We start from the raw sequence: 13,327 nt of genomic DNA, 5'->3' as shown, positions 1-13,327 counted from the left end.
CCTATATTAGATGCTTGCAGCATTTCTGCCTAACCTTGCCGTTTTGCATACTGCCGCCTTACTCGGAACTTACAGGCTCACAGTAGCCAGGCAATTTCTCATGGTTGTCAGCAGTCAAGGGAATGGATATACATGTTGTTGCAGGCACCCTGCTATATCAATGTCAGAGCTTCAGCACGTGCCAACACATTTTGTACATATATATAAAAATGCAAGAAGGCAGCCAGGGAAAGGGTCAGCCCACTCAAGGACAAAGGAGGGAATCTATGTGTGAAGTTAGAAGAGACAGGTGAGGTCCTAAATGAATACTCTGTGTCGGTATTCACCAAAGAGAAGGAATTGGTGGAGGATGATCTCAGAGACAGGAGTGTTGAATTTCTAAGCCAAGTTGTCATTAAAAAGGAAGACGTGTTATGCATCTTCAAAAGTATTAAGGTAGACAAGTCCCCAGGTCCTCTTGGGATTCATCCCAGAATATTGAGGGAGGCAAGAGGACAAATTGCTGGAGCATTGACAGACACCTCTGTATCCTCTTTGGCCACAAGTGAGGTCCCACAGGACTAGAGAATAGCCAATGTTGTCCCATTGTTTAAGAAGGGTATCAGGGATAATCATCCAGCAAATTACAGGCCTGTTGTCCATATAAATGATTTGATGGAAAACGTGGCTGGTCTAATTAGAAAGTTTGCAGACGATACAAAGATTGGTGGAGTTGCAGTTAGTGAGGAGAATTGTCAGAGGTTACAGCAGGTTATAAATCAGTTGGAGACACTGGCAGAAAAATGGCACATGGAGTTTAAAACCAGACAAATGTGAGGTGATGCATTTTGTAAGGTCAATTACAGGTGGAAATTATACAGTGAATGGCAGAACCCTTCAGAGTACTGATATGCAGAGGGATCTGGGTGTGCAGATCCACAGATCACTGAAGGTGAGAGCGCAGGTAGATAAAATAGTAAAAAAGGCTTACGGTATGCTTGCCTTCATTGGAAGGGGCATTGAGAATAAGGATATGTACGTTATGCTGTAGCTTTATAGAACTTTAGTTAGACCACACTTGGAATATTGCGTACAGTTCTGGTCACCACACTACGAGAAGGATGTGGATGCTTTGGAGAGAGTATAGAAACGGTTTACCAGGATGTTGCCTGGTAGGGGAGATTTTAGCCATGAAGAAAAGGTTGGATAGACTGGATTTGTTTTGTTTTCACTGGAACACAGGAGGTTGAGGGGCAACCTGATAGAAATTTTATAAGATTGTGAACGGCATGGATAGAGTGGAAAGTACGAGGCTTTTTCCCAGGGTGGAGAGGTCAATTACTAGAGGACACAGGTTCATGGTGGGAGGGGGGTGGAAATGGAGTTAAGTTCAAAAGAGATGTGCGAGGCAAGTTTTTCACACAAAAGGTGGTGAGTGCCTGGAATGTGCTGCCAGAGGAGATAGTGGAAGCAGACACAACAGCAGCATTCAAAAAAACACCTGGACAAATACATGAATAGGAAGGGAATAGAGGGAGACAGATCCTTTAAGTAAAGGCAGTTTTAATATGGAAGGGCAAAATGTGTCAGTACATGCTTGGACAGCTGAAGGGCCTGTTCCTGTGCTGTATTTTTCTTTGTTCTATGTGCCAGCAATGTACATGACAGACACACTGCACATGATCATGTCTCAAAGTCTAAGGGGAGCATTCATGGTTAAGTCAAGGACAACTGTCGTCAGTCTGGGGGTATTGCCGCAGTCAATCAAGGAAAAACATCTGAACTCAGTCTTGAATGTAGTCAGTTGCTTGGGTGGTTAGGTTCAGGGTTCTGCAACACTGTGGTCTGCGGAGTGAGACATCGTCAGTCCTGCAGGTCCTGTGCAAAGATCCAGGTCTGGGCATTAGCAATAAGTCAGGGTTTTTATCCATTCCAGCATTTATTGCCCACCCCTAATTGTCCAAAGGGCAGTTAAGACTCAACCATATTGCCATGGGTCTGATGTCACCTGTAGGCCAGACCCAGGTAAGGATAGCAGTTTTCTTCCCTTCAGAACTAGATGGGTTTTTCCAACAATTGGCAACAATTTCATGGTCATCATAAGACTCTTAATTCTAGATTTTCTTTTTACTGAATTCAAATTCCACCATCTGCCATGGCAGGATTCAAACCTGAGTTCCCAGAACATTACCTGGGTTTCTGGCTTAACAGTCCAGCAATAATACCAGTAGGCCATCACCTCCCCACTGGTTATTTATCAGGTGGGGATGAAAATCACATAAATTATCAGACTATATGTTGTTGTAGCGAAGTTGGGGAAGTCAGTTTGGGGAATGGAGGAAGCATGCTGGGCACAGAGGGGACAATAACTATGAGGGGCAACTGAACATGTAAGGGTGGGGTATGATACTGCAATGGAAGACATACTACTGCGGGCTTGGGGTCACTGACAGTTATCTTGGCTTCAACAGGGGAAACCGTGTATTACAACAATCAGCAAGACTGGGACTCAGGGGTTAATTATGGGAAGTGAAGACTCAAACGAAAGAGTTGAATGAAAATGCGTGTATGTCTAGAAACGATGGGGTCGGGGAAGTTGATAGAATTTGGGGGTGGGGTGGGGGTGTTTGGCATGACCCATTTTGCTTTTCATCCTCACCAAATGTGCAATGAAAGTGAAAAATCGGCTACCACCACATCCAGGCTTTTTTGCCATCTGAACATAGACTTGTGAGCAATGTGAGGCCTTTCAAGGGGCAAGTGCATTAATCAGGCACTTGTATAGAACAGGCTAAAGTCAACTGCAAAATCAATACCCTGTACGTGAAACACATCTATGGGTTACGAACTCAAGAGATCCCACAGATCTCCAGTGGATTTGACCAAAAATACAAATCCTGATTGCCAGTCATTACAAATTGATCAAAGCCATTGCTGTGAAGCAGAAATAATCACAGGCAACCCTACAAGAGGATCAAGCAAAAAGCCACAATTCACAAAGACAACCCAAGATCTCATGGGCTACATAGGGAAACAAGCTGATTTCCTCTCACCTTGAACTGTAAGTATTTGCCAACATGCTCTTATATGCTATGTGTCCTTTCTTGGATAATGGGATGGGCGGAGGCGCAGTATGTGAAATTGCTTGTGCTGCACACATCAAAATAGGATCCACTATGTCAAAGGTCCATGTAAAGGTATCCCAGGATACACACTTCTCGTCAGTGTCCTCCCTGTCCCACTGCTAAACTGTCATTTGTGTGTGATGTGAATGCTGACTGGTCAGTTAATGCTTCTGATATTCTCCACACAGGTTCATTGGAATTGTGACCAATGGATTCACCTGCAGCAGGCGTTGTCATCATTGGGGCTGTAGTGCTATGACGGTGCACAGAAATCGAGGAAGAACAAATGCATCTGCAAGCCCAGCCTTCAACATCTGTAGAATAGCTTCCACATGAAGAAGTCACAACTGATGGCCCTTCAAAGTACTGAGGCAGCAGAGGAGAAGCAGAGTCTTTTGTACTCAATTGCATTACCCCAGGCGAGCTCAGCACATTGCCGGAACAGACTTAGGATATCCCAGGAAACCATGTCATCCAATGGAACCAGGCTTGTGACCTGAACGGCTTTGTGCTTGTCAAGGTGACAGTTGTGCAAAATCTTTCCGCCCCTGGCTGTTCCAAGAATCCACTGAAGATCTGTGGGATCTCTGAGTTCGTAACCCATAGATGTATCAAGGCCGTTACAATGCAATTTGTGACAGACTGCACCACTTCATCTCATTTCCCCATGATTTCTCCATGACAAGGTCAGTCTGCAACCCAGGCTTTGGCAACATAGCTGGATTCACTCAGCTGCAGAGCATTATAGGCTGCACACATGTTCAATTGAGAGTGGCAGATCATAGGACAGACTTCATCAACAGAAGAGATTTCATTCCAACAATGTACAAGTCATCTGTGATAATTAAAACCACACATTAGAATTCTGTGCCAGGTATCCTGGAAGTTGTTGTCATGTCTATAGCTTGCTGTATCCTTCCTGCTTTGAATTCAGTGTTAGGTGCCTTGCAAGAAACAAAGGTTACCTTCTGTAAGCATGGTTGATAATTTCCTTATGAAATCCATCAACTGAGGCCAAGTGTAGATACAATGCTGTCTATTTTCCACCAGGGCCCTCCTGAAGATGAAGTTACAATGCTTGGATTAGTCTAGGTAGGTGCCTTGCCCTTTATTCCAAGCACAGTGTGCTGCATAATCCTTGAATGTTGTGCCAGACACAACTGGAGAAGTCAGAGAGGACATGTCGGATGCTGATGAGTGAGGAGAGCTATAGTGGTCTCTCAAGGGGCAAGATGACGACATTGAGCAGGAGGAACATCATCTTTTGCATGACAGAATGAAGCATCTTTGGATACAACAAAGCAAATAGAACTTCATTGACACCTAGTTCCAACAGGCGTGAACTGGGTGAAATGATTCTTCATTGACTGTAAATATGTTGTTACTCAAAAGGCAAGCAGCCCTTTTATTCCCTGAAGCAATTATAGCTGTTTTTGTTTGATTTTTCTTTGCTTTTCCTGCTATTCAATAAAATTTAATGTTTCCAGCCATTTCAAGGCTTTCCAACATGGAAAACTCCCACACCGAACAACAGGAAGATGACATGTTGTGCCAGGTTTAGAGATAGAGTAGCACCCTTTTAGACAGTCTTTTAACACGGTGTGGTGCAGTTACAATGGCCGTTGATTAGACAAGTGATGTAAAACAGCAATGCATTTAGAAATGTGAGATTCTGTTCACAATGAGTTGTCACCCTGTCCAATATGTACCCTTTGAAGCTTTTCTTTCTCATTTCCATTCCCCTACATGCACTGTCAAGCACTATAAGGGGCAGCGATTGACCTGGTGTACAGCTGGGCTTTACATGTGTTGATGGCGGTACAATCCCAGAAGGTCGCAAAAACAGGTTGTTTTTCTGCAGTTGTTAATGGTATCGCTGAAGCGGAATGCATATGTAATGAGATAAGCAGCGGAGAATTGAGAGGTAACATGTTAGAGATCACGAAGAGAAACACTGTGTGAAACTCTCTGAAATTAATACTTCACTGATTTTCCATAAAATTCAGCCCAACTTGTTCAAATCCTGGAGCGGGGTTGAACCAACAACACTGTGGCTCAAAGTTGTTTTCTAACTAAAATATAAATACTGTGGCGCAAGAAATGTTCACTTTTCTATTCAAATGTCAACACAGCTCTTAAACTGATGTATTAATTCAACTTATAATGTTTTGTTTAGTTTTCGGCTCTTTTATTAGCTCAAAAACATAGCTCAAAATGTACTGTGCCTGGGCTTTGTCCTCCAGTGGGCTGGGCAACATTCTGGTACTTTAAATATATGAAGTGCATTACAATAAACAATGTCATGGTGTGAAGAAGATAGATTTTAATCTCAGAAATTTCATTGTGTGTAAACCACAAGCCTTGAGCTATTTAAAATTTGCATTTTCAGTTACTTAGCAAAGGCACTTGATCAAATCAAATTTTGTGGTAAAGGAATAAACTTTACTGTTAGAAAATGATTCCATCCTCAACTGGTTAAAGATTTGACAGTAAAGACTGATACTGCACTACTTTGTTGTAAAGGTGTTACGTACACACATTGGCAGTAAATTATGCTGAAGTTTTAACACAATTAAAAATAAAGTAATGTCACACTCTTATGTTAGCAAATCAGTTTTTACAGTGTACCCAATCTTCAACTAGAACTGCTAACATCACTGAAAGGCCAGAAACCAGGTTCTGATAAACAAAATTAATGCAGCAGATTATAACCTAGCTAAATAAAATGAAATACGACCCTTCCTAACAGAAAAATTCAACAAAATTGAACTCAAAATGAGAAACTTGACAGGCTAGAGGTGACAGTTCTGATGATTCTGAGACAGATTGAGCCCTGAATGTTCTGAAGGATACTTTTGTCATTTCAAAGACTTATATTTTACTTCTTTCTACCATGAATATTTACAAGCACACAGGTGCCATTTTACGATAGTTTGTTTCCCATCTCCAAAATCTCAAACAATAACACTCAAGTGCAATGTTAAAATATTTGTGCAGATGACGAGATAATAAAACCATAATTGCTTTTTAAAATGGGCAAATGCCATTCATCAGGTGCAGACTGTCTATGCTCTGATGTATTGCCAAACACAGCAAATTGATAGCCAAATGATCAGAGGAATAAAGTCAGACATCACTTCAGGAATACATCTTGTTATTACAGCAAATTGAACATTTTGGCAAAGACACACAGCAACAGGAACTTCCTAAAAGGATTTGGCTTGGCATAAATATGAAGCAAAATAAGTTACATCAATAGATTTTGTGGATACCTGACATGAAAGTTTATTACTTACACGATTAAATCAATGTAAAGTCTATAAGACAGTTACTAAAGCAAAATATGGCAGCGGAACTTGGAAATCTGAAATAAAACAGAAAATTCTGGCTATATTCAGCCATTTCAATCAGCTTCTGTGGTAAAAGAAAGTGTTTTCATTTCCTTTCATCAGTTCATCACAGCCAAAGCAAATCAGCTGGTCACTGATGCAATTACTATTTGAGGAATGTGTGCAAATTAGTTGGTGCATTTATCTGCATAATACTTAAAAAACAGCTCTTTTCCTGTGAAGCACTTTAGGACATCCTGAGGATGAGATGGAGTGAGAGAAAGAAATTAACAACTTGCTTTTATAGGGCACATTTCATAACCTCAGAATGTTCCAAAACACTTAGGCATTTTATAGCCAATGAAGTACTTGTGAAGTGCAGTTACTATAGTAATATGGCAGGCAATTTGTAAACATCAAGGTTCCACAAACATGTGTGATAATGACTTGTTAATTTGTTTTGCTTATTTGTTTGAGGAATAAAACTTGGTCAGAAAAGTCTTCTACTCAGCTTTGAAATTGATAGCAATAAAAGATTGCAAGGCTCCGAAAGGGCACTCAGTTCAAGTTTCTAAAGAGGGATGTGGACTCTCACTTCAGAGATGAGAGTTCTATCATTAAACCAAGGATGGAGCATAAAAGCAATAGATAAACATGTGTCTTTCCATCATATGCCTTTCTCTAACAAAAAAGTCATTGTTTACAAGCAATTGGATAACATGATGTTATTGGAAAACAAAATGTTAGCATAATTTCGAGCTTGACACCGTTCTATATGAACTAATATTCACAAATGCTTAAGTTTAAACACTTTAAACCTTGATAAGCAAACCAATAACTCGAAACACTGCTTCAAAAATGCATGCTTTTTCTGTTTAATATATTTACTCTGTTGGATTAAATCAACTGCCCAAAAGAAACAATAAGGAGTGTTTAGGACTCAGCTAGTATTTTGACTAATTGCAGAAGTCTCTACACAGTTAAATGAGGCAAAGCATATTCCCAATGTCAAAAGAAATAGCTTATACAGCTGGGAGTTTCGAAATCGGGGAAGAGATATTCACTTGACCATAAAAGTGCATCTTGGTCATTGATTTAAAAGATAATGAAGAGAGTTAATGAAGCAGGCCTGAGTTTGAAGAACTCTTCAACCAGTAACAGAATTTAAAACCAATTAACTATTTAAACATCATAATATAATTGCCATTGACTAACTCAAACAGGATAGAACAGACATCTTATCCTATTAAATACAGCATGCTAAAGTTCCCTGTAATTAACAAGCATCAATCTAAAGTTAGTAATGCCAGTCTTACTTCAAAAACTAATGGCAATTCTCCATGACCAAACACTAACAAGGAACAAGTGAAGGCCACTCAGTCCTTTCACCCTGCTTTGCCATTCAATAAAATTCTGGATGATCTGATCTTAATCTTATCTCAAAATTCCTGCATACCCCAACAATCTTTCATTCCTTTGGTAATCAAGAACTATCTAATTCCGCCTTTAAAACTATTTAAAAGATTCTGTACCCACTGCCTTTTGAGGAAGGGAATTCGAAAGATGCACAATCTGTGAGAGAAAACTAAAATTCCTCATCTCTGACTTAAATAAGTGACCCCTTATTTTTAAACTGTGACTCTTAATTCTAGATTCTCCCACTAAAGGAAACATCCTTTCCACATCCAGTGAAGTGCCTTCAGGATCTTATTTGTTTCTATTATGTCACCTCTGATTCTTCTAAACTCCCAGGGATATGGGCCTACCGTGTCTAGCCTTTCCTCTTAAGGCAATCTGCTCATTCCAGATATTAGTCCAGTAAACCTTCTTGGAACTGCTTGCGACTCATTAACATCCTTCTGTAAGTACAGTAACCAGTTACTATATATAGTACTTCAGATGTAGACCATGCCCTGTAAATCTGAAAAATAACCTGCCTATTCTTGTTGCAATGAAACATAACATTCTATTAGCTTTCCCAATTCCTTGCTGTACCTACATACTAACCTTCTGTGATTTATGCATTAGGACACCCAGATCTCTCTGCGTCTCAGAACTCTGCAACATTTCACCATTCAGATAATACGCTTCTTTTCTATTTTTTTTTATTACCAAGCAGCATCTCTTATCAAAACCGAAAGAGCTGCAGATGCTGTAACTCAGGAACAAAAGTAGAAGTTGCTGGAAAAGCTCAGCAGGTCTGTCAGCATCTGTGAAGAAAAGGAGTCAGAGTTAACGTTTTGGATCTGGTGACCCTTCCTCAGAACTCAGTTTCGGACTTGAAACGTTAACTCTGATTTTTTTCTTCACAGACGCTGCCAGACCTGCAGAGCTTTTCCAGCAACTTCTCCTTTTGTAGTATCACTAATCATATATGTAAATATAGGGTTCACTGATGTGTTCCCTTTTAGATTCAATGCAACACTCAAAATATTAAATGATTTGCTTGCTCTATCCTCTTGTAAATATTTTGTGGCTTGACAAGTGCTGATGGAGGTTTCATGGTATTCGAAGCTTCCATTTGTTATAGCACAATGCATGAAATCAGTTTTAAATCAGCCTGCATCTTTTCTAGGTCTAACTGTTCCAAGTGCCCTACAATCAGTAATACCTACATACCAATTACACTCAAAGTTATCAATATTCCATTTCATATTCAACCTACCAAACTCAAAATCACAAGACAAACAAAAATATATTACAGTTAAGAGTTTCCCTTAAAATGGAGGTGAGGAGGAATTTCTTTTTTTTTTAAATATTAATCTGTTTGGATGTGTTATGACATACCACTGTAGCCACATCCTGAGGTAGGGCTTGACCAGGACCTCTGGGCTAGAGGTAGGGAGACCAACACTGTACCTGCCACAAATAGGTACAGTTTGAGTGTGCTGAGGTTCAGGCAGCAGAATGGAGATAGTTGTGAAGAATTAAACTGCATTTATTTCAATGCAAGGGGTCTTACTGGTAAGGCTGATGAACTCAGGGCCTGTATGGGAACATGGGACTGGGACATCGTAGCCATTACAGAAATTTGGCTGAGGGAGAAACAGAACTGGCAGCTCCATGTTACGGCTTTTAGATGCTATAGGAAGGATAGAAAGAGAGGCAAGAGAGGAGTGGGTACAGTGCTTTCGATTCAGGGAAATATTACTCCTGTAAGTAGACAGGATATTTCCGAGGGGTTGTCCAGTGAAGATATTTATATGAGTAGAACTTAGAAATAAAAAAGGGATAATCACCTTGATGGAATTGCACTATAGGTCCCCCAATATCCTGGATGTTGTCCAGATCTCGTTGCATTTGAACATGGGCTGCTTTAGCATCATTCGAGACTTCTCAGATAAACAGTGTGCAGTCATCGGTGAACATCCCCACTTCTGACCTTATGATGGAGGGAAGGTCACTGATGAAGCAGAAGGCGATGGTCTAGTCGTATTACCGCTAGACTATTAATTCAGAAACTCAGCTAATGCTCTGGGGACCTGTGTTCGTATCCTGTCACAGCAGATGGAGGAATTTGAATTCAGTTTAAAAAAAACTGGAATTAAGAATCAGGAACAAAAACAGAAGTTGCTGGAAAGCTCAGCAGGTCTGGCAGCATCTGTGCAGAAAAACATCAGAGTTAACATTTCAGGTCCGGTGACCCTTCCTTAGAACCCTTTTGTTCCTGATTCACAGCTTCCGCAGCTCTTTTGGTTTTTACTTGGAATTAAGAATCTACTGATGACCATGAAACCATTGCCAATTGTCGGAAAAACACATCTTGCTCACAAATGAACTTCAGAGAAGGAAATCTGCCATCCTCACCTGGTCTGGCCTGCACGTGACTCCAAACACACAGTAATGTGGCTGAATCTCAACTGCCATCTGAAATGGCCTAGCATGCCACTCAGTTGTACCAGATCAAATACACATGCTATGTTGGAATCGTGGCTTTTGTAGAACTGGGCTGGATTTTAATTATTTCCCATTTTTTAGATATTTTATCACCGAGGTCTACCTTCAATACTTTTGTTGGTTAATTAGTTAATCCATTATTCCTTAGCATAAATATAATCACTTTACAAACCTATTCTATTTTAGACAAGTAAAGCGAATGAATTTAAACGCAAAACATTTAGATGTTGGAAATCTAGAATAAAGTAGAAAATGCTGGAATGCTCAGCATTTAGGGCAGTCTCTGTGAAGATAGAAACGGAGTTAACAGGTCATTGAAGTGAAACATTAACTTGGTTTCTCTCTCCAAAGATGCTGAGCATTCCAAGCATTTTCTGCTTTCATTAAAGATAATTAATTCCCCATCATGAATTAACATTGATTCCAGTTGGCCCAATTACAAGAAAGAAAAAAAATTAACCTGGCAGCATTTTCATTAGACACTGGAAAGCCAATTCCTTGGTCTGTACTTTCTGTTCTTGTGTTCTGACTGACTTCGGAAATTTAGGTAAAGTTCCTCCAGGCCAGATAGCTTCCTGCAAAAGCCTGAGGTACACAACCCAGTGTTGAGCACACGTCAGATTAATGATTTGGACCTCCAGCCACCTGTAAATAGAAGAGATACAATGAGACTGTGTACATGAAAATGAATGCATGACATTAATCAATAAGTAAACAATCCATCAATCAGACACTAATAAATTCTTTCAGTCTCACTTTTCTTCTCCTCTATGGTCTCCCTGCAGCTGTTGCTCCATGCACTGCTGATACCGTTGCTTCTCTCCCTCCAACCAGGCTGGAACAGCCAAGACAATACTCCCATTTTCAGGAAGCAAGTGCCTTCAATTCTCACCTAAGTGTTCGAGGCATTTGTTTTTCTGGTAGTGGCTGGAAAAAAATTCTGCACCCATAAATGATCAAGTTTTTTTTTCTTTATTCTTTCATGGGATGCGGACTCCAGCATTTGCTGCCCATCTTTAATTGCTTTTAACTAGATGACTTGCTTGGCTGTTACAGTAAGCAATTAACAATCAACCACACTGCTGTGGATTTGGAGTCAGCTACAGGCCAGACCAGGTAAGAGTGGCAGGTCTTCTTCTCTAAAGGACAATTCCAAATCAGATGGGGTTTTCCAACGATCAATGATAGCTTCATGGTCACCTTCACTGAATCCGTGTTCCCAGAGCATTAGCCTAAGATTGCGAGAGGTGTGTATTCTACACCACCATTTCCCCAGGCAAGCAATATATCTGTTAAATGTTTACAATGATTTAGATGACAGAAGATGACTGCCCCTTTAAATAATGGCAATTTCTTACCCAGTATTACACACGATTTGTAGTAGCTTTATGTAGTAACAGTGGTAGTGCCAAGTAACACAATAATGGAATCTCGTTCCAATTGTGCAGGCCTTTAATTTAGGCTGTTAGTTCCCAAGTGTTTCTAGCACCTTAAGGTTTGCTGAAAATTCACACCATGTAGCCCTGCAGCAACATGTTGTTTACTTTTTTCCTCATTTCTCTCCCGTTACCTGTACTTTCTAACAGATACAGTGTCAAAGTATCACTCTTAATGCACCGTTATATTACTGGCATATCATACATTCTGAAGATGGTAATGTGTGTAAGCATCAATCTGAACAGGGAACCTAAACCAATTGAATAATTATCGAGTGCAATGATGCTAATGGTAGCGTTCTGTCAACACAACCATTATAAACGAGAAAACAATCTTTAGACTACCAGTGTGATTTAAGACTCAACTGCTGTTGGTACTATATGGAAAGAAATTCCTATCATACGTCATGAAACACCAAACTGTTCATAAGTCTTTCAATGCCAATTGAGAAAAGCATAAAGGATGGAATGAACATTGATTTTGATTTCATTAAATGTATCTATGAAGTGGTTAATACAGCAGGGCACAATGACAACCAGATAATAGTGATCCAAAACAACACATGTGAAAACCATTACTTCTAACAAAACTATTTTCTAGCAGTTGTTAACTCTTTCATGATCAAGATCTGCATTTAGCTGATCAATGATAGTTTAAACACGGGTGTTATGTGTTCAAGTGTTAGAAAAAAGTGAGCTGTTCAAGTAAAAAGCTTTGGTATATTAATACCATTATTTTAAACAATGTCTTTTCCTAAAATTAAGAACAGTTCAACGCTCAATAATTAATTTACTGACAGAAAATTAGAAAGCTCATAATTGTAAATTGATCTGTAGATTCTATGACAAACTTAAGCTAGTTGTAGTTTTATGTAATTGGCTCAGTATTCAGATAATCTAATAACTTAATACTATTACAGCAGCAGTATAAAAACATAAGACTGTATTTTCCGAGCTGTTGGAGGTGCAGAATAAGATTCCCACCACTGGGGAGATTTCCCAGAGGCCAGGCTGGGATGAAAATTGGTTACTTGCACCATGGAGGCATACAGCCAATTAAAGAGTTCAAGTCCCCATTTGGAGACAATTTTGTGGTCTCTCACAGAGGAGGCTTCCCTGCAGCAAGCTAGGTAGAGTTAAAGACAGGAAATTTGCCAGCTACAATCTTGCGCACTTCTGTATTTCAGTGCAGGCAGCATAGTTCCCTCCATCTCAGTCCTGTATCAGCAGTGTCACATCTCTCAGTAGGACTGCTGAGGCTCCGGAACATCCAATCCTCTGAGTGGGTGGGCATCATAAAGACCCCACCAACATTGGATGGCAAATACGGAGGTGGTGGCGAATAGGAGGCCATCACCCAGTCTTTCTGCTGGCGAGTGTGGGCTTGGGTGCTCAATTTGACCATGTAGAGGGAGGAAAATCTAGCCCCACGCTGCTAAGGCATTGATCACAAAACATGATCGAATTATTAGGGCTTATAAATATATTATTGAACTGGGCAAAGAGTCAGTGAGGGAGGGTAAAATTGGCTTGCATCAACTCTTTGATGGGTTATCTGTTC

The 13,327-nt window shown here is 40.1% G+C and overlaps 1 protein-coding gene across 1 annotated transcript in view; it reads right to left on the bottom strand.

The window, feature by feature from the left end:
• The window catches only part of snx19b (sorting nexin 19b), a 164,515-nt gene that overhangs the window by 22,166 nt on the left and 129,022 nt on the right, over window positions 1-13,327 (bottom strand). Inside the window, exon 9 of the mRNA XM_020527299.2 lies at window positions 10,791-10,975. Coding sequence (XP_020382888.2) covers window positions 10,791-10,975 — 185 coding nt within the window. The remainder of the gene's footprint in view (window positions 1-10,790; window positions 10,976-13,327) is intronic.

Source organism: Rhincodon typus, chromosome 32 (assembly GCF_021869965.1).
Source record: "Rhincodon typus isolate 14 chromosome 32, sRhiTyp1.1, whole genome shotgun sequence".
In the NCBI taxonomy this organism is placed as follows: Eukaryota; Metazoa; Chordata; class Chondrichthyes; order Orectolobiformes; family Rhincodontidae; genus Rhincodon; species Rhincodon typus.
The sequence above is the reverse complement of the archived record's forward strand: the minus strand, read 5'-3'. Positions and strand labels throughout refer to the sequence as shown.